Genomic DNA, 21646 nt, shown 5'->3' on the forward strand with positions numbered 1-21646 from the left:
ATACAAGTTTGATTAATAACTTATGGATGAAATTCTGATATTTCTTTTATCAAGATGTATGTCAGATTAGTTTAATATTTTTGAAGGGAGAGGTTGAAAATATTTATTTGCAGAGCATCAAGAATTCTACAACTTCCTGTCAGGATGACGTCAAGAATCATGTTTAAACCCGCGAAGATACAAGTTTAAAAACACAGCTACGACATACCGACCCATTTCAAAGTCACTTGCCTCAGGACAGGTTGATTCATGGGAGTAAGATACATATATTGCCGTCAATGAGAAGCTTCGATGAGAAGTGTTTTGAAACGTTTAGAGTAAAAATATGCAGGGGCGGATCCAGGATTTGAGTTTTTATTTTTTTTTTTTTTGGGGGGGGGGGGGTAGCGTTAATTGAATTAAAAGCAAGGCAAAAAGTATTTTGGTGTGAAAATTGTGGTGAAAATTTTTTTTTTTGGGGGGGGGGGTGGGCGTACGCCCGATACGCCAGTCCTTGGATCCGCGCCTGATATGTGAAGAGAAAGTTTCCTTAAACTCGTCCATACATTGAAATGCAGATTGTAGTCAGACATAAGTCACGGTGCTTACTCACACATACTGACACTAACTAAGTCACATACCCATAAAGGATTCTTTCGGAATCGCGCACATGACATTTCTGGATCATTTCCAGAAAATGAGTGTATGTGTTGTAATCATTCATATTTCCCTAAAATGTCAGACAGTACAACGGCACCTTCCGATCATTCATTTGTGGCAGGACGGCCTACCTGCGTTGTAGTAGGTAGTGAGATTTAAATAGCCAGTTAATTGACTTGGCTAAAGGATTATAATTATATATATAGTTCTTTACCCGAATCAGTTTTTCGCTGGCTTGTCACCGAGCGGTCTAGGTTTCGATTCTCGGTGGCGGAGTATAATTTTTTGAGTCAAATCATGCTCTCCCGTTACACATTTAATCATTTTTGACTGTGCCATGGGAACATGACAGATTTTTTTCGTTTTTTCGTTCCTTTTTACAATCTGAAATCGAACCAATCTGCCTCGAAAACATGACCATTCATGGTAAGAGCGTAGTACATGTATTTTACTGCTGAAGATTCATTTAATGTAATTAACACTTGAAACTTACACACAATTTTCGAGAAAAGGACACTTCAAGATAGCTGCACCGGATTCTTTGTGATATTTTACTTACTTGATCAAGGAGTTAAATATAGAATAGTCTACTATTCGGTCGTGTCATGTTGGGACGGATGCAAATAATTACAGAAAAAAGGGACAGTGAATCCGATAAAGAAAATGGTTCCACCCTATAATTTATTCTTTTCGGCTAAATGTCTAACGTGATCTTCCAGGGTTAGCAATACATCTTGGTCACATAAGACAGGAGATCTTTATATTCAGGTTATTTTTTACATAAAATAAAACAACATAATTGTTGAATAAAGGACAGGTGCCCCCATCTGGTCGGCTATTTACCGCTTTCTAGTCATCTTGCCCATAGCTGGGGGTTTGGTTTGCAGGCATCATGGCATTTCCACTCGCCGATGGGCCTAGCATGCCGTGCATCCCTGTGGTTCAGCCTGGGACGGCAAGATGCACAGTTTACCATCTGTCACCTCGAGGAGGATCGCATAACTGGGCCAAATAGATCTTGCTGCATGAGAGGCTATGTCTGGCAGAGGAAACTGACCCACTCTGCTTCCTTTTCACAGTTGTTAGCCAGAGGCGGAGCTAAAAGCGAGAGTGGAACAGCACATACGCAACAAAACACACACTGTACGCATCACACAGCCATTTGACAGACAAAAAACAAGAACGCATCGTATAAAAACAAAAACAAAATTCTGAACTACACAGTAATAAAAGAACTTCGGGTAAATCTAGATAGCATGTCTTTTTAATAATGATACTGTGATCTTCGATCAAAATATCGGAATTAAATGATTACGTGTAATTAGTCAGTTCGTGATTTTGTGAATTCGTGGCATTTTAGTCATCAGGTGCCAAAATGATCCAAAATTAGTCCGGTGCCAAAAATGACTTCATCATAAAGAATCCGTTGCCAAGTCTTTTATTAGATGTTTTCTTAAGAATCACTAGATTTTTTAATGGAAATTGGTAAGAGTATGAAGCAAATAGGTTACAAGTAAGAAATATTACACAAAAAATATTTAAAGATGTAAATATGTAAAATAAAACGGTGCGAACTTCGAAGAGATCGACAAACCATGGCTTTGTGCATAATTAATTGGATAACCTGCAGAAAAAAATAGGCCTACATTGGGTTAAACCACATATTATAACATGTTCCGTGAAACAATCGGTTTCATTCAATTACCTCACCTGTACCATAATTTATTGATAATTTTTACTGTCATCAGTTCCATCTTCCCAAAATAATCCGAAAATGTCTGCTCCGCAATCCGAATTAGTTCTTTTTATCTGAAAGAATCCTATATGGCTATGCACCTTGTAAATATATATGTGTCTCTGGGCTAGTCCCCTTTTTGATATATATTTTAATTTCGTGCATTTATCATATTGAGTAAAATTTGTTCAATGAAAGTTTGGAACCCCCATACTAAAATTCTGCTTTCACAGGGTGGATATACTAGAATGTCAGGTTAGGGGCGTAAATAGAATTAAAGGCGGTGAAGTGAGTCAATTTTTGTTCTTTCATTTGGAGGGGGCTGTAGAATTTGCGAAAAAATCAGATTTCATGCACAAAATCTGTTCTAATTTAAGGAGACCATACGCGGGGTCCTACATATAGCAGGAATCCGCGCCTATTTCATATACATAAATGCTATAATAAAGGTTAAGTGCAAAAACCAAGTTGTTCTTAATTTCAGAAATGTCAGTTTGGGTTGGAAGTCCGAAAGGACGATATACAGAGGAATTCAGGCGTTTGATATATGAAATCAATCCCACCTATTTACCATGTGTCTATAAGGAAATGTTCGAAACTAATGCAACGAACACGCTGAGAGACCTTGAAGGAAATGAAGAAGATTCTGAAGACCAAGATATTATAATTCACGGCCGAAAAAATGGAAATGTAACAAATTTGAGATCGAATGACAAATATACATGTACTCCACGTACAAGATGCTCCAGTGCAGTATCATATGACACAACCGAATATCGTACGCACAAGCAGGTAGTTTCTATCATTATTTGTAACAGAGACTTTGTTGGTAATCAAGTTGTCTGTGCATGCATCAATAGCTGCACGTACAACTTACTTTTTTTCGGGGGCTTTCCACTATAACATTTTTTATGTGCTCCAAGGTTAACTTCTATAACTTTAGTATGAAGTTTCCCATAATGAGTCGTCACACAATTTAGAGTAGATGATAAGTGAATTTATCACTTTGATTGCCTTGTTTTTATTCGTTTAGTATAACAATTGCCATTTATATGAAGAAAAAAACAAACACAAACACTAGTAAAATTAAGCGCAATCTTAACAATTTTTGTATAGTGTTCTGTTTTTAAGAATGATGTAAGTGGCTGGGAGATCTGTACACAAGCCCATTCTGCTACCTCTGTTCACTGTATAACTACCACTGATGACAGCAACAGACAACGCAGCCGTTCAGCTTCCGCTAATATTAACACAGCTAGATCCGACATTGGACCAAAAAGCGGTACATTAAAGAACGACACATTTTCAAAATTACCCCAATCAACACACAAGAAAGGAAAACAGCGACAAAACGAAGCAGTGCCGTTCTCGAGACAGACAGCTGTAATAAAGGGGAAGGTGAAACATTTGTTAGACCGCAGACCGGGAATTGATATTGAGACTGGCAAGGATTTTAATGGAAAGTCTAGTGAGCAACAGAAAACTTTTGGATCGAGTTATAATATCGCTGGTTACATATGTAGTACCACCAGTCCCATAAAATATCCGTTTGTTCACTTCGAATATTCGGATAATTACATTGAATTATACAGGTATGTTTTTAACTCTATTCCGTTTTGTCACTCTTTCTTTTAAAGATTATTATGAATATTTTCATTTTACCAACCTCATACAGTACATCAACGTATTTAAACATTAATGTATTAAATAAAATTCTCATTTGTCTATATATCACGGTTACAAGTGCTGTAGCTAGAGTGTCAGCTGTTTACCTTTAAAGAAGACAAAAAATGACACTCTAGCAACAGCACTTGTACATGTAACCGCGATAAAGCTAGAATGTCAGCTGTTACGTTTAAAGAAGACAAATTCTAACAAATAAAATCAGGGGCGGATCCAGAACTAGGACTTGAGTTTAGGGGAGCGTTAATTGAATTTTAAAAAAGCCATGCAAAGCAAGCCAAAACATTATGGGGTGAAACTTGTGAAAACTTACCGATTTAGAGGGGCGTGCCCGGCACGCCAGTCCTTGGATCCGCGCCTGAAAACAATATGAAAAAAATAACACCCAGAGGGAGAGGATGGTTTTTATTTCATTTTATACATCATCATTCTACGATTACTTTTAATATCAGACAGGAGTACACATTACGCAAAATAGAAGAGAATGCAGCAAAAATTCCCAAAACATGTATATGTGGAAGAAATTCCAATAAGACAGTACCAACTATACCTATAATGCCAGTGTTCTACCAAACAGATTCTTATGTAAATGATAATGGGAAACTTAGGGTAACCAATTCATTTCATACTGATCCAAAAGCAATCAAGACAAGACGTGAAGCAACAATGAAGAAAATGACTGCTAAAACTACTCAGGTAAAAGATATAATCATATGTAGGCCCATAATCTACGAAAATTGTCTGAGCCCCAAAAAGAATGGAAAGTCAAAAATTACGTTTTATCCTGACGTGAAAATTAGTTGAATTTTGCGTTTTAGATATGAGAAGTGTTCCAGAACGTTTTGGAGGGGACCGCGTGTGAAACCGTCGTATAAAAATGACACAAATATATTGACCAATGAGTGAAGATTCCCCATCGAATTAAAAAAAAAAATGCATTTAAAATGATTTGCAGTGCAGTGTCTTATTTCATCTTTGTCCCCATTTTTAAAAAAAAATGAAGGGCCATCCACCCATGGGATTCGAGTTCAAATTGATCTGTGGTTTAAACTGATGATTCATTTGTCAGTATCTCTTAGATGTTCCTGATACAAGTTTTTAATAGGAATGCCTAGACTTTCTATACTGTTTTATCTTAAGTTTGATGCATTAATCTGGAAATGAATGTAAAATATCATTATGTTATGTTGATTATCCCTTGAATGATTACTAGTTTATAATTTCAGTGAAATGTCGAGAAAAAAAATCAGGATTATAATTGGTTATTTTTCCCCATAGTTTGTGTCATAATCTACAATGTTACGTTTCGGATCTCACGGGAAATGTACTTAATTTTATTATTCGGTTTATCTCGAACTACAGTCGTTTGCCATGAATGAGTTCGCAAAATGGCGACGTCGTCAAAACTCACAGACCCCACCAACATTATCTTGTCTTACTTCCTTGTTGAATAGCTAAATACATCATGGATTTTTCCCTGCACTACTCTAAACTTAGAATGGTCTCTCAGCAGGTACCCGAATTTTGGTTATTCCCCTTTGGTAAACAAAAATATCGTCTGCTTGGCAACATGGCTCGGCACGGAAAAGAAATGACAAAGGAGCAAAAAGAAATCATAATTGCCATGTCAAATGACGGAATTTCCAGTTATAAAATTGCTCATGCAACCTAACTCGACATCGAAAATTTACCTCGAAGTGGAGGCCTAGGAAGACGACATCGAGGGACGACTGGATTTTGTTTCAGTCAACAAATTCCAATCGTAGACAAACATTAAGAGATCTTACTGCTAGATTTAATGCTAGAACTGGATGTAATTTGTCTACCAGAACTGTTTGTAGACGATTATTTCATGAGGGGTACAAACGCCGGATCGTTTCCAAGAAAACCACAATATCTGTGGTAAATCATGAGAAACGGAGCGCTTTTGCCGAGAGAAACTTCATTGGACAGTTCAAAATAATTGGTCTTCAATCATTTTTAGTGATGAAACAAAGATAATGTTGGAAAAAAAAACAACAAAATTTATGTCTGGAGCAAATCTACCGAAAGATTATGTCCAGAATGTATTGGTGTTCGTGGTGACTTGGAGGCTAATTGCCGTGCACCAATGATGTTTTGGGGCTGTATAACGTACTATGGAGTGGGGACTCTTACACCTGTGTAAGGAAACATGAATAGCGAACAGTATATATCTGTTCTTGATGATTTTTTGTGGCCTGTTGTTCGGCACTTCTCAAATCGTCGATGGACTTTTCAAGAAGACAATGCACCTTGCCACGTCTCGTTGCGGTCAAATCAATGGAAGCAGAAAAATGATATAAATACTTTACCATGGCCACCTCAAAGTCCAGATATCCATATTATTGAAAATGTGTGGAAGGTGGTTAAAGCTCGGGTTCAAAGAAGGGTAAATGATATTTATAACGCTGCCGACTTGGAAAGAGTGGTTCTTGACATTTGGATTCGTCTACCTTTGCACTACATTAGAAGCCTTTACGCAAGTTTGCCCAAGAGAGTACGGACTGTATTACGTTCACATGGACATATAACAAAGTATTAATGTTTTCATGTAAGTACATTTAAGCTTTTACAATAGAAATATGCATGGTATTGTCGTGATTTTATTATCAAGACAGTTCGACGTCGGCCATTTTGCGAACTCATTCATGGCAAACGACTGTATATATGTGATTTGTGTTGGGGAACTCGCTTTCACAGCTGTTACTTTGCCTGGGACAGGGACTCGGCGAGAGAACCGTAAACCAAATTCACTTTAAGTTGCATCATTTACTCTTGTCACCAGCCAAGTCAATATATACGATAATAATGATTAATAAAAATTACAATAATAAAAATAATTATAAATCAATTTATATATAATAATTTAAAATCTTTCAACTCATTTTATTTCCAATTTATATACCCAAATTTTGACCTTATATGATACAAAACTGACAGCATATATTAGTTACAAAACATACATTTTACACATTAGGTGGATTATGACGGGATCTTAAAATTCTTGTGGGTAAAATTTGGATATTTCAAAATGAAGAAAGCTGAATAACAGATGAATAGACTGAATTAGCAGATGGCAAGAAATGTTGTTGACGAAATCGTAAACTGACTTCATCAGGAGATCGACTTCATTTAAATACAAACTGTACCATAATAACTTTTGGGATACTCATATGGTAACCGATTCTGAATAAATCTGTTTCAGTACTTACCTTAACTAGAAACTGTACTATAATAAATGACGTGAGTTTATTTTTAGGAAGTAGACCAGATTCAAGGAAAGATGAAAGATGGAAAATCACCACATGGAGTTTTGTCCAACAATGCCGTCATAAAAATGGATTTTTATACCAATCCATTGACAATAAGCAAGACCCGACCTTTAGTAAAATGCACTACCCCAAACATAGGATGTTGTGTCCCTACAATACCCCATAAAACATACCATGCTAATACAAATAACCATCCGAATCCCACAAGTTCACCCGCTGGTCCACATATTTAGTTGATTTGGAAAACAGACTATTGAAAGTGGTAGATGGTATATGAATGCCAATTATTTAATAAAGCGATACGTTACCAGGTGTGTTTTAACATTTGTTGAACTTATAACTATTCAAATATATCAAATTCTCCCAACTTTAAATCACTGTATTTATTTTCCTGATATTGTGTAAGGATTTATCATGTGTTCGCAAGTGATCTAGGTTGATTATTTATATTTGTAATGTCAGGTTAGAGAAATTCCTTACTTTATTATGGATTACAACACTAATCTGGTGTATATCATTTTAGAAAACGGAGACCCCCAGTTCTATTTTAGTACTATACGTCAAAGTAAAAATAGAAATGACAACTATTTCACAACCATTCATCATTGTTGTCAGTTTGGCTATAAAAAGCTCACGACCTGAATTTCATCATTTCATTATTAAAATGGTAGATTGAACCAATACAACATGTTAGGCAACATATCAAAATGATTATGTAAAAGATTTTAATTGGAAACTAGTATTCAGGCTAAAAGAAGAGCCGGGTGTTATTTCCTCGCGATCGAAGATGGGGGCAGAGAGAAATTACGTGAAAGATTTCTATAAATTGATGAGAAATATAGCCAGTTTCTCAGGTGGTCAAGCTAAAGTTGTCAAATGGGATGATGACAATCTGGAAGAATTCGATGTAGAAATAGCACCAAGTGATGGATTATACAAACAAGGAAAGTTTGTCTTCAAAGTAAGTGCTCTCTGTCTGCAAAACAGATAAACACATTTTCAGATCTTTAATGTTTATTCTTTGAAGTCATTATGTCTGTAATAGTAAATGGGTCCTGTAATCCATCACTGAAAGAGTAATCAAGGGAACCAAGATTCGAGTGGAATTCAAAAGAATACTAGTATTATGTACCGTGTACTCGACACCTCATGAGAAGAATTGGGATTGATTTTACATACGGTGTGGACATAAGATTTAGTAGGTTTAAACTGGTCTGGAGCTGGCATGTCAGTTAACTGCCAGTAGACCCTAGTTTGTACATTTGTGTAATTTACATTCATTTTCTTTCCTTTGTAACAAGGGACTCCGGCCTTTTCGAATTGATTTTTAAATGTGTTTAATTGTGTAATTTTTTTCACAGTTGTCAGATTTTAAAGGGGAGGGTTGTGATCACGCCAGAGTACTTGAACCACGCCGCATTTTTTCGCCAGTCCCAAGTCAGGAATTTCTGGCCTCTGTATGTCTTGTTTCGTTTTTACCTTTAGTTTATATTTATGTTAATTGAGTATATAGGGGAACTATTTCGCTGTACCTGTGTATTGTGTTTTTGGGCCAGTTGCAGCCTGTCCTGTGGTATGAGGGTTTCCTCGTCATTCATTGGAGACCAATGGATGGCCTTGGGCTGACATTTTCGTCCCGATTGGATTGTTGTATCTTTGACATATATACCATACATAGGGAACTTGTGCACCTGTAATTAATGTAAGCGTCCGCTGCACCGCCGAGTTGCTTATAAAATGTCACGTCCAGAGGTAAAACGAAAGAGGAAAGGAAAACTGACACGGTGAAGAAATCTGTTCTTATGAGGCAAAAGAATCAACGAGTTTACTAATTTATTTATAGAAATTTTGTTTTTTCAAAGTTGGATAGGAAGTCATCCCCTAGCTCGAACCTTAACTTGTATTACGATCGCAAAAAGGCGGTCGTTTATAATGGTACATGTATCATGCTGTCGTCGGCGTAGTGGTTGTAGACATCACGTATTCGGACAATATAACTTGATTATAAGTGAGTCCATTCGATCGTACGATCAAGCTGCGCTCTATAAAGCATTGTATTTTGAACAACAAAAACTAAGATATCGACAGGATATGATATAGTTTGCTATGTTTTATCAATTTTTACACCTATTTACAGTTTACATTGAACGACCCAGAAGTTCCACCTGCCATACATTGCCTTACTAGAATTTACCATCCAAATATCGACCCTACAATTACCGAAACTGATGTTAGTAACATTTGTGTCAACCTTTTAGACGACTGGAGTGAAAGCAACGACCTAGAGGACTGTGTTCAAGCCCTTCTTTTCTTGTTCCATAATCCAAATATTGAAGACCCTTTATCTCCTTATTTCGACCCAAGTGGTACCTATGAAGATTTTCAGGAAAATGTACTATTATCTTTGGAAGGAAAGGAGGTTGATGAAATCGCATTTGAAACGAATTACGGATACATCGAAAACGGCATTGTCGAAAAGAAGGTGATTGAGGAGGAAAGCGGCGTACTACAAATAGACAAACTTTCTAAAATGGAAAACTCAACTGATCAGGAAAACTGTACTCCACAAACAGGATCCAATCTTATTTTGACAAACGAAAGCACACAGATAGTTGAAACAAAGAAAAATCAGGATCATGATAATAATGTCGACTTGACCAGTGAACAACCAATAGAACTTATCTCAAACGGTCAAAAGGAAAAGTACCCACCACCAATTAGATTGGAATTTGGAAATGTTTTTCTTGACAGTTTAGTTCCATTTAATACTCTAGTCTCAGTAGTGTTCAAACATTTCTTAAAGAAATTTAAAAAATCTAAATGAACCAGTCTATGATACTCACTATAATACGTGCATATTATGTGTTGCCAGGTCTTTCATATTGTCACTTTTTGTATAAATCTTGTTGAAAATAAATACTTATTTTTCTTCGTCAGTTTAAAAGTTAAATTTTAAGTTCCTAATACTTTTATATCCTTTGTTGATAATTGCATTTTGAAAAGATTTTTATACGGCCGCAAAAATATGTAATGAATTTGCACTTAAAGGTATAGCGCTGTCGTCGTCCATGGACACTTGTTGCAGATGGTATTAAGTTTTTGACGTTTCCGTCGGTCAGTCTTACTTATACGACCGCAAAAATATTGTGGCACTGTCGTCGTCGTCCGTAGACACTTGCAAAAACTTAAGTTGTGGGGGACCAAGTGTTTTGAAATTTTTATATGATTTTACTAACCACTAAAGGAAGGTTCCTTTATGCCCCTAACGTTTTAGAATAAGGGCCCAAAAAGGGTAAAAATATGTGTTTTTATTAAAACTCCTACAGAATGTTTTTTTTCCGATTTTGATATTTAAGTCCCTTTTTGTGTTCCCTATTTTTAAAATCTTGTAAACAAATCAGCAGATTTGATGCGTTTTGGACAATTTTCGAGTTGTAAGGGGTCAAAAGGGCCACCCCACCCAAAAATGAACTTTTTTTTTGGTCCGCTTTCAATTTTTTTGCATGCCTTATGAAATTCAAATTCCTGTCTGCATTTTTCAATCAGATTACAGATATCTCTTGTGGTTTTCGAGTTAAAAGGGGAGAGGTACCACATCCCCAAAAAATCTACTTTTTTATGTTTGGTCAGATTTTGAAATTTTTTTGGAGTGTCAAATTCTGAGCAGTTTAGTGTCCAAACCAGTTGTTGTCCATAATGAATTGTAAGTCCCTATGATTAAGTGTGTCAAAAACTAAAATTGTGTTCACACTTACCCCAACTGTTCATGGGTCGACCCTGCGATCGTATCGTGTTACACGGTTCTTGGTATGTAATAAAGATACAAGAAGTAGCTGTGTATATTGCTAGGAAATTTTTATCCTTTAAGTTTTGCGGGAGTAATGCCCCTATAACACCCAGCTAAGGCATCACGGAGCATTCATTTCGGTCATAGCGCAAAATCATACAGGCATGAATATTTTCAATTAACTTATAGTGTTTAAACTATGTCAAACAGTACGATTAAATTACGGTTTCTGTTATAAGGACTTTGCCCTCTGTATTTTTTACATTTACATTACATATATAATCGATCACATATCGGTCACAAATCGAACGGTAATTGATTGATAAATTGAACGTCTCGTATTTGCTTGACGATGATTTTGATGAGAAATATCAGAAGTCATATCGATCATTGATTGGTTTGCAATCTTTGAAACAAATCAATTTGTGTAAGTCCAAAAAATAGAATTATGATTTTAAGATATCTTTAATTATTCCTAACTATTAAAAAACAAAAAAATGTGGTAACTGATCATTAATGAACAAAAAATTATCACTTTTTACTCACCAAAACCATCGACCAAACTCTTGTTTAATTATTGCAACCTATTACTTCAACTAATCAAAGTATGCCTTAAAGACTGACTCGGCATATTTCAAAGATATAACATCAAGTCCGACAAAACTGATGGAAATCCAATCTTTAGAAATGTTGACACATACTACCAGGATTCTTCCTTCCAAAATACAAATTTAACGGTTACGCAGTCACAAACAAATACTAAAGATACAAAAAACAAAACAGCACACTCACAACAAAAACATTTGCACTTCGAACGCGCACAAAAAAATAGACACCAGGTGCCCGGAAGGGTAAACATGCCCTACACCGGTCTTATAATGTGTTAATCGATTAAGCCGTTAAAATTAGCTGAAGATGTCATCGAGATAAAAGCATCAAAATGGTCGTGGGCGACCTTTAAACTTGTGTAGATAATTATGAAAACATACCCCAGAGATAATCGGAGGTTAACAACTGGCTTCTATGCTAATTTCACAATATTCAATGACTTCTCTGGACTCTACCTTAACTTTAACCTGCAGAGGACTATATATCAGCATGATTCTACATATGTCAGCTCACAATCCTCAGAATGGCATGTGGGGTTAGCAGACTTGCAGTGCAGTACTGGTCACCGGAAGTGAAGGGTCTATAAATAGCATGGGAAATCCCAGTGTTTTCACAAGATAAGGGTATATTTAAAAATCATTATGGAGATTAGGCTTCACATCACAAGAAGCAAAATGCACCTATAAAATGTACAGAAATGTTTTTCCTGTCAGAAACTGTTTAATTTTTTTAAATAAGATGAGAACTTTTTTCACAGCACTATGAGGAACAGGGGTAATTTCTGCGTAGGACTTTTTTTGCGTACGTTCCAAATGCTCATTGGTTGAATTGGTGGTCTGTAACCTAAACAGTCACTTTTTGTCTTAGAAAAAATAAATAACTATACAGGTATCTTCCTACACACATACTGAATGCATTTGCAAAGTTTCAGTGAAATGTGACAAGCACTTTTTTAAATATTTGATTTTTAAATATAGGGTAACCAAGTTGTGCGAGCAAAAAAGTGACAATATTCTACCATACTTAAATGCATTAAATATTTGCAAAGAACTTTTTCTGACTTTTCAAATAAAAAATATCAATCACAACTTGTTTTTTAACAATATTAATGAAGAAATAGTTTTAAAAGTAATCATTTTCTGAGAAATTGGTCTATTTTAAAAAAATTATTTCTGACATGCCTCCCCCTTTTTCTTGATCACATGTCAAAAATCCTAAATCTTTAAATTTTCACAAAAGGTGATATATTTGGCTTTAAATTTGTAAATACAGTGTTTTCACATTAAAACATGACCAGTAAAGGGCACCTAAAGCAAAAAAAGTACTCAATAATGGATTTTCCATGTTGCCATAGGGGAATGCTGATATGGCCTTAACCGCAGTAATGAAAGTGAGTTTTTCCTCATTTCTAACCTAATTTTTGCTCAAATCTACACAAAACTTGATTTCAAGTGCTTATTACCACCATATTTAGGTAAATATAGCCCTCAAAGTTTAATATTTGATATTTTTACTAAATTTTCTACACTTTTTACAAGATAGGACATAAAAATCAGCCAAAAAGACCAATTTTCCATAATTTGGACCTATAACTTAAAAAAATGCATATTTTAAAGGATTTTTGTAGTGTATTCCTCTCATGGCAAAGTTAACAAGATCTTCAAGTAGTTTAAAACTATTTCAAGAAACTTTTCATTTTGCCATAGCTTCTTCTTAAGGCTAAAAACCACTAATTCCACTTTCCATAGGCTTCTATGCTAATTTCACAATATTCAATGACTTCTCTGGACTCTACCTTAACTTTAACCTGCAGAGGACTATATATCAGCATGATTCTACATATGTCAGCTCACAATCCTCAGAATGGCATGTGGGGTTAGCAGACTTGCAGTGCAGTACTGGTCACCGGAAGTGAAGGGTCTATAAATAGCATGGGAAATCCCAGTGTTTTCACAAGATAAGGGTATATTTAAAAATCATTATGGAGATTAGGCTTCACATCACAAGAAGCAAAATGCACCTATAAAATGTACAGAAATGTTTTTCCTGTCAGAAACTGTTTAATTTTTTTAAATAAGATGAGAACTTTTTTCACAGCACTATGAGGAACAGGGGTAATTTCTGCGTAGGACTTTTTTTGCGTACGTTCCAAATGCTCATTGGTTGAATTGGTGGTCTGTAACCTAAACAGTCACTTTTTGTCTTAGAAAAAATAAATAACTATACAGGTATCTTCCTACACACATACTGAATGCATTTGCAAAGTTTCAGTGAAATGTGACAAGCACTTTTTTAAATATTTGATTTTTAAATATAGGGTAACCAAGTTGTGCGAGCAAAAAAGTGACAATATTCTACCATACTTAAATGCATTAAATATTTGCAAAGAACTTTTTCTGACTTTTCAAATAAAAAATATCAATCACAACTTGTTTTTTAACAATATTAATGAAGAAATAGTTTTAAAAGTAATCATTTTCTGAGAAATTGGTCTATTTTAAAAAAATTATTTCTGACATGCCTCCCCCTTTTTCTTGATCACATGTCAAAAATCCTAAATCTTTAAATTTTCACAAAAGGTGATATATTTGGCTTTAAATTTGTAAATACAGTGTTTTCACATTAAAACATGACCAGTAAAGGGCACCTAAAGCAAAAAAAGTACTCAATAATGGATTTTCCATGTTGCCATAGGGGAATGCTGATATGGCCTTAACCGCAGTAATGAAAGTGAGTTTTTCCTCATTTCTAACCTAATTTTTGCTCAAATCTACACAAAACTTGATTTCAAGTGCTTATTACCACCATATTTAGGTAAATATAGCCCTCAAAGTTTAATATTTGATATTTTTACTAAATTTTCTACACTTTTTACAAGATAGGACATAAAAATCAGCCAAAAAGACCAATTTTCCATAATTTGGACCTATAACTTAAAAAAATGCATATTTTAAAGGATTTTTGTAGTGTATTCCTCTCATGGCAAAGTTAACAAGATCTTCAAGTAGTTTAAAACTATTTCAAGAAACTTTTCATTTTGCCATAGCTTCTTCTTAAGGCTAAAAACCACTAATTCCACTTTCCATAGGCTTCTATGCTAATTTCACAATATTCAATGACTTCTCTGGACTCTACCTTAACTTTAACCTGCAGAGGACTATATATCAGCATGATTCTACATATGTCAGCTCACAATCCTCAGAATGGCATGTGGGGTTAGCAGACTTGCAGTGCAGTACTGGTCACCGGAAGTGAAGGGTCTATAAATAGCATGGGAAATCCCAGTGTTTTCACAAGATAAGGGTATATTTAAAAATCATTATGGAGATTAGGCTTCACATCACAAGAAGCAAAATGCACCTATAAAATGTACAGAAATGTTTTTCCTGTCAGAAACTGTTTAATTTTTTTAAATAAGATGAGAACTTTTTTCACAGCACTATGAGGAACAGGGGTAATTTCTGCGTAGGACTTTTTTTGCGTACGTTCCAAATGCTCATTGGTTGAATTGGTGGTCTGTAACCTAAACAGTCACTTTTTGTCTTAGAAAAAATAAATAACTATACAGGTATCTTCCTACACACATACTGAATGCATTTGCAAAGTTTCAGTGAAATGTGACAAGCACTTTTTTAAATATTTGATTTTTAAATATAGGGTAACCAAGTTGTGCGAGCAAAAAAGTGACAATATTCTACCATACTTAAATGCATTAAATATTTGCAAAGAACTTTTTCTGACTTTTCAAATAAAAAATATCAATCACAACTTGTTTTTTAACAATATTAATGAAGAAATAGTTTTAAAAGTAATCATTTTCTGAGAAATTGGTCTATTTTAAAAAAATTATTTCTGACATGCCTCCCCCTTTTTCTTGATCACATGTCAAAAATCCTAAATCTTTAAATTTTCACAAAAGGTGATATATTTGGCTTTAAATTTGTAAATACAGTGTTTTCACATTAAAACATGACCAGTAAAGGGCACCTAAAGCAAAAAAAGTACTCAATAATGGATTTTCCATGTTGCCATAGGGGAATGCTGATATGGCCTTAACCGCAGTAATGAAAGTGAGTTTTTCCTCATTTCTAACCTAATTTTTGCTCAAATCTACACAAAACTTGATTTCAAGTGCTTATTACCACCATATTTAGGTAAATATAGCCCTCAAAGTTTAATATTTGATATTTTTACTAAATTTTCTACACTTTTTACAAGATAGGACATAAAAATCAGCCAAAAAGACCAATTTTCCATAATTTGGACCTATAACTTAAAAAAATGCATATTTTAAAGGATTTTTGTAGTGTATTCCTCTCATGGCAAAGTTAACAAGATCTTCAAGTAGTTTAAAACTATTTCAAGAAACTTTTCATTTTGCCATAGCTTCTTCTTAAGGCTAAAAACCACTAATTCCACTTTCCATAGGCTTCTATGCTAATTTCACAATATTCAATGACTTCTCTGGACTCTACCTTAACTTTAACCTGCAGAGGACTATATATCAGCATGATTCTACATATGTCAGCTCACAATCCTCAGAATGGCATGTGGGGTTAGCAGACTTGCAGTGCAGTACTGGTCACCGGAAGTGAAGGGTCTATAAATAGCATGGGAAATCCCAGTGTTTTCACAAGATAAGGGTATATTTAAAAATCATTATGGAGATTAGGCTTCACATCACAAGAAGCAAAATGCACCTATAAAATGTACAGAAATGTTTTTCCTGTCAGAAACTGTTTAATTTTTTTAAATAAGATGAGAACTTTTTTCACAGCACTATGAGGAACAGGGGTAATTTCTGCGTAGGACTTTTTTTGCGTACGTTCCAAATGCTCATTGGTTGAATTGGTGGTCTGTAACCTAAACAGTCACTTTTTGTCTTAGAAAAAATAAATAACTATACAGGTATCTTCCTACACACATACTGAATGCATTTGCAAAGTTTCAGTGAAATGTGACAAGCACTTTTTTAAATATTTGATTTTTAAATATAGGGTAACCAAGTTGTGCGAGCAAAAAAGTGACAATATTCTACCATACTTAAATGCATTAAATATTTGCAAAGAACTTTTTCTGACTTTTCAAATAAAAAATATCAATCACAACTTGTTTTTTAACAATATTAATGAAGAAATAGTTTTAAAAGTAATCATTTTCTGAGAAATTGGTCTATTTTAAAAAAATTATTTCTGACATGCCTCCCCCTTTTTCTTGATCACATGTCAAAAATCCTAAATCTTTAAATTTTCACAAAAGGTGATATATTTGGCTTTAAATTTGTAAATACAGTGTTTTCACATTAAAACATGACCAGTAAAGGGCACCTAAAGCAAAAAAAGTACTCAATAATGGATTTTCCATGTTGCCATAGGGGAATGCTGATATGGCCTTAACCGCAGTAATGAAAGTGAGTTTTTCCTCATTTCTAACCTAATTTTTGCTCAAATCTACACAAAACTTGATTTCAAGTGCTTATTACCACCATATTTAGGTAAATATAGCCCTCAAAGTTTAATATTTGATATTTTTACTAAATTTTCTACACTTTTTACAAGATAGGACATAAAAATCAGCCAAAAAGACCAATTTTCCATAATTTGGACCTATAACTTAAAAAAATGCATATTTTAAAGGATTTTTGTAGTGTATTCCTCTCATGGCAAAGTTAACAAGATCTTCAAGTAGTTTAAAACTATTTCAAGAAACTTTTCATTTTGCCATAGCTTCTTCTTAAGGCTAAAAACCACTAATTCCACTTTCCATAGGCTTCTATGCTAATTTCACAATATTCAATGACTTCTCTGGACTCTACCTTAACTTTAACCTGCAGAGGACTATATATCAGCATGATTCTACATATGTCAGCTCACAATCCTCAGAATGGCATGTGGGGTTAGCAGACTTGCAGTGCAGTACTGGTCACCGGAAGTGAAGGGTCTATAAATAGCATGGGAAATCCCAGTGTTTTCACAAGATAAGGGTATATTTAAAAATCATTATGGAGATTAGGCTTCACATCACAAGAAGCAAAATGCACCTATAAAATGTACAGAAATGTTTTTCCTGTCAGAAACTGTTTAATTTTTTTAAATAAGATGAGAACTTTTTTCACAGCACTATGAGGAACAGGGGTAATTTCTGCGTAGGACTTTTTTTGCGTACGTTCCAAATGCTCATTGGTTGAATTGGTGGTCTGTAACCTAAACAGTCACTTTTTGTCTTAGAAAAAATAAATAACTATACAGGTATCTTCCTACACACATACTGAATGCATTTGCAAAGTTTCAGTGAAATGTGACAAGCACTTTTTTAAATATTTGATTTTTAAATATAGGGTAACCAAGTTGTGCGAGCAAAAAAGTGACAATATTCTACCATACTTAAATGCATTAAATATTTGCAAAGAACTTTTTCTGACTTTTCAAATAAAAAATATCAATCACAACTTGTTTTTTAACAATATTAATGAAGAAATAGTTTTAAAAGTAATCATTTTCTGAGAAATTGGTCTATTTTAAAAAAATTATTTCTGACATGCCTCCCCCTTTTTCTTGATCACATGTCAAAAATCCTAAATCTTTAAATTTTCACAAAAGGTGATATATTTGGCTTTAAATTTGTAAATACAGTGTTTTCACATTAAAACATGACCAGTAAAGGGCACCTAAAGCAAAAAAAGTACTCAATAATGGATTTTCCATGTTGCCATAGGGGAATGCTGATATGGCCTTAACCGCAGTAATGAAAGTGAGTTTTTCCTCATTTCTAACCTAATTTTTGCTCAAATCTACACAAAACTTGATTTCAAGTGCTTATTACCACCATATTTAGGTAAATATAGCCCTCAAAGTTTAATATTTGATATTTTTACTAAATTTTCTACACTTTTTACAAGATAGGACATAAAAATCAGCCAAAAAGACCAATTTTCCATAATTTGGACCTATAACTTAAAAAAATGCATATTTTAAAGGATTTTTGTAGTGTATTCCTCTCATGGCAAAGTTAACAAGATCTTCAAGTAGTTTAAAACTATTTCAAGAAACTTTTCATTTTGCCATAGCTTCTTCTTAAGGCTAAAAACCACTAATTCCACTTTCCATAGGCTTCTATGCTAATTTCACAATATTCAATGACTTCTCTGGACTCTACCTTAACTTTAACCTGCAGAGGACTATATATCAGCATGATTCTACATATGTCAGCTCACAATCCTCAGAATGGCATGTGGGGTTAGCAGACTTGCAGTGCAGTACTGGTCACCGGAAGTGAAGGGTCTATAAATAGCATGGGAAATCCCAGTGTTTTCACAAGATAAGGGTATATTTAAAAATCATTATGGAGATTAGGCTTCACATCACAAGAAGCAAAATGCACCTATAAAATGTACAGAAATGTTTTTCCTGTCAGAAACTGTTTAATTTTTTTAAATAAGATGAGAACTTTTTTCACAGCACTATGAGGAACAGGGGTAATTTCTGCGTAGGACTTTTTTTGCGTACGTTCCAAATGCTCATTGGTTGAATTGGTGGTCTGTAACCTAAACAGTCACTTTTTGTCTTAGAAAAAATAAATAACTATACAGGTATCTTCCTACACACATACTGAATGCATTTGCAAAGTTTCAGTGAAATGTGACAAGCACTTTTTTAAATATTTGATTTTTAAATATAGGGTAACCAAGTTGTGCGAGCAAAAAAGTGACAATATTCTACCATACTTAAATGCATTAAATATTTGCAAAGAACTTTTTCTGACTTTTCAAATAAAAAATATCAATCACAACTTGTTTTTTAACAATATTAATGAAGAAATAGTTTTAAAAGTAATCATTTTCTGAGAAATTGGTCTATTTTAAAAAAATTATTTCTGACATGCCTCCCCCTTTTTCTTGATCACATGTCAAAAATCCTAAATCTTTAAATTTTCACAAAAGGTGATATATTTGGCTTTAAATTTGTAAATACAGTGTTTTCACATTAAAACATGACCAGTAAAGGGCACCTAAAGCAAAAAAAGTACTCAATAATGGATTTTCCATGTTGCCATAGGGGAATGCTGATATGGCCTTAACCGCAGTAATGAAAGTGAGTTTTTCCTCATTTCTAACCTAATTTTTGCTCAAATCTACACAAAACTTGATTTCAAGTGCTTATTACCACCATATTTAGGTAAATATAGCCCTCAAAGTTTAATATTTGATATTTTTACTAAATTTTCTACACTTTTTACAAGACAGGACATAAAAATCAGCCAAAAAGACCAATTTTCCATAATTTGGACCTATAACTTAAAAAAATGCATATTTTAAAGGATTTTTGTAGTGTATTCCTCTCATGGCAAAGTTAACAAGATCTTCAAGTAGTTTAAAACTATTTCAAGAAACTTTTCATTTTGCCATAGCTTCTTCTTAAGGCTAAAAACCACTAATTCCACTTTCCATAGGCTTCTATGCTAATTTCACAATATTCAATGACTTCTCTGGACTCTACCTTAACTTTAACCTGCAGAGGACTATATATCAGCATGATTCTACATATGTCAGCTCACAATCCTCAGAATGGCATGTGGGGTTAGCAGACTTGCAGTGCAGTACTGGTCACCGGAAGTGAAGGGTCTATAAATAGCATGGGAAATCCCAGTGTTTTCACAAGATAAGGGTATATTTAAAAATCATTATGGAGATTAGGCTTCACATCACAAGAAGCAAAATGCACCTATAAAATGTACAGAAATGTTTTTCCTGTCAGAAACTGTTTAATTTTTTTAAATAAGATGAGAACTTTTTTCACAGCACTATGAGGAACAGGGGTAATTTCTGCGTAGGACTTTTTTTGCGTACGTTCCAAATGCTCATTGGTTGAATTGGTGGTCTGTAACCTAAACAGTCACTTTTTGTCTTAGAAAAAATAAATAACTATACAGGTATCTTCCTACACACATACTGAATGCATTTGCAAAGTTTCAGTGAAATGTGACAAGCACTTTTTTAAATATTTGATTTTTAAATATAGGGTAACCAAGTTGTGCGAGCAAAAAAGTGACAATATTCTACCATACTTAAATGCATTAAATATTTGCAAAGAACTTTTTCTGACTTTTCAAATAAAAAATATCAATCACAACTTGTTTTTTAACAATATTAATGAAGAAATAGTTTTAAAAGTAATCATTTTCTGAGAAATTGGTCTATTTTAAAAAAATTATTTCTGACATGCCTCCCCCTTTTTCTTGATCACATGTCAAAAATCCTAAATCTTTAAATTTTCACAAAAGGTGATATATTTGGCTTTAAATTTGTAAATACAGTGTTTTCACATTAAAACATGACCAGTAAAGGGCACCTAAAGCAAAAAAAGTACTCAATAATGGATTTTCCATGTTGCCATAGGGGAATGCTGATATGGCCTTAACCGCAGTAATGAAAGTGAGTTTTTCCTCATTTCTAACCTAATTTTTGCTCAAATCTACACAAAACTTGATTTCAAGTGCTTATTACCACCATATTTAGGTAAATATAGCCCTCAAAGTTTAATATTTGATATTTTTACTAAATTTTCTACACTTTTTACAAGACAGGACATAAAAATCAGCCAAAAAGACCAATTTTCCATAATTTGGACCTATAACTTAAAAAAATGCATATTTTAAAGGATTTTTGTAGTGTATTCCTCTCATGGCAAAGTTAACAAGATCTTCAAGTAGTTTAAAACTATTTCAAGAAACTTTTCATTTTGCCATAGCTTCTTCTTAAGGCTAAAAACCACTAATTCCACTTTCCATAGGCTTCTATGCTAATTTCACAATATTCAATGACTTCTCTGGACTCTACCTTAACTTTAACCTGCAGAGGACTATATATCAGCATGATTCTACATATGTCAGCTCACAATCCTC

The 21646-nt window shown here is 34.1% G+C and overlaps 2 protein-coding genes across 3 annotated transcripts; both read left to right on the forward strand.

The window, feature by feature from the left end:
- Window positions 1-124: 124 nt before the first annotated feature.
- On the forward strand, window positions 125-7660 carry LOC148608962 (uncharacterized). 2 transcript variants are annotated; one of them, XM_088541883.1, is made up of 5 exons: window positions 125-255; window positions 2859-3166; window positions 3491-3966; window positions 4510-4753; window positions 7338-7660. In XM_088541883.1, the coding sequence occupies exons 2-5, from the start codon at window positions 2861-2863 to the stop codon at window positions 7581-7583; spliced, it is 1272 nt and encodes a 423-aa protein (XP_088398009.1). In that variant the 5' UTR covers window positions 125-255; window positions 2859-2860; the 3' UTR covers window positions 7584-7660. The 2 variants fall into 2 exon arrangements, with proteins under 2 accessions (XP_088398009.1, XP_088398010.1); XM_088541884.1 differs by having other exon boundaries at window positions 3506-3966.
- Window positions 7661-8006: 346 nt separating this feature from the next.
- LOC148608963 (uncharacterized) lies at window positions 8007-10286 on the forward strand. The gene is made up of 2 exons (XM_088541886.1): window positions 8007-8311; window positions 9488-10286. The coding sequence occupies exons 1-2, from the start codon at window positions 8138-8140 to the stop codon at window positions 10172-10174; spliced, it is 861 nt and encodes a 286-aa protein (XP_088398012.1). The 5' UTR covers window positions 8007-8137; the 3' UTR covers window positions 10175-10286.
- The last annotated feature ends 11360 nt before the right edge of the window (window positions 10287-21646 follow it).

This window comes from Perna viridis, chromosome 8 (genome assembly GCF_037379345.1).
Source record: "Perna viridis isolate PV_CMFRI_1.1 ecotype Kerala chromosome 8, ASM3737934v1, whole genome shotgun sequence".
In the NCBI taxonomy this organism is placed as follows: domain Eukaryota; kingdom Metazoa; phylum Mollusca; class Bivalvia; order Mytilida; family Mytilidae; genus Perna; species Perna viridis.

Excerpts from the sequence above, each read along its gene's own strand:
- LOC148608962 (XM_088541883.1), top strand. The coding sequence starts at position 2,861 with ATGTCAGTTTGGGTTGGAAGTCCGAAAGGACGATATACAGAGGAATTC. Across the intron at positions 3,967-4,509 it reads AATTACATTGAATTATACAG|ACAGGAGTACACATTACGCA; the intron begins GTATGTTTTTAA and ends TTTTAATATCAG. Across the intron at positions 4,754-7,337 it reads TGACTGCTAAAACTACTCAG|GAAGTAGACCAGATTCAAGG; the intron begins GTAAAAGATATA and ends GTTTATTTTTAG.
- LOC148608963 (XM_088541886.1), top strand. The coding sequence starts at position 8,138 with ATGGGGGCAGAGAGAAATTACGTGAAAGATTTCTATAAATTGATGAGA. Across the intron at positions 8,312-9,487 it reads AAGGAAAGTTTGTCTTCAAA|TTTACATTGAACGACCCAGA; the intron begins GTAAGTGCTCTC and ends ACCTATTTACAG.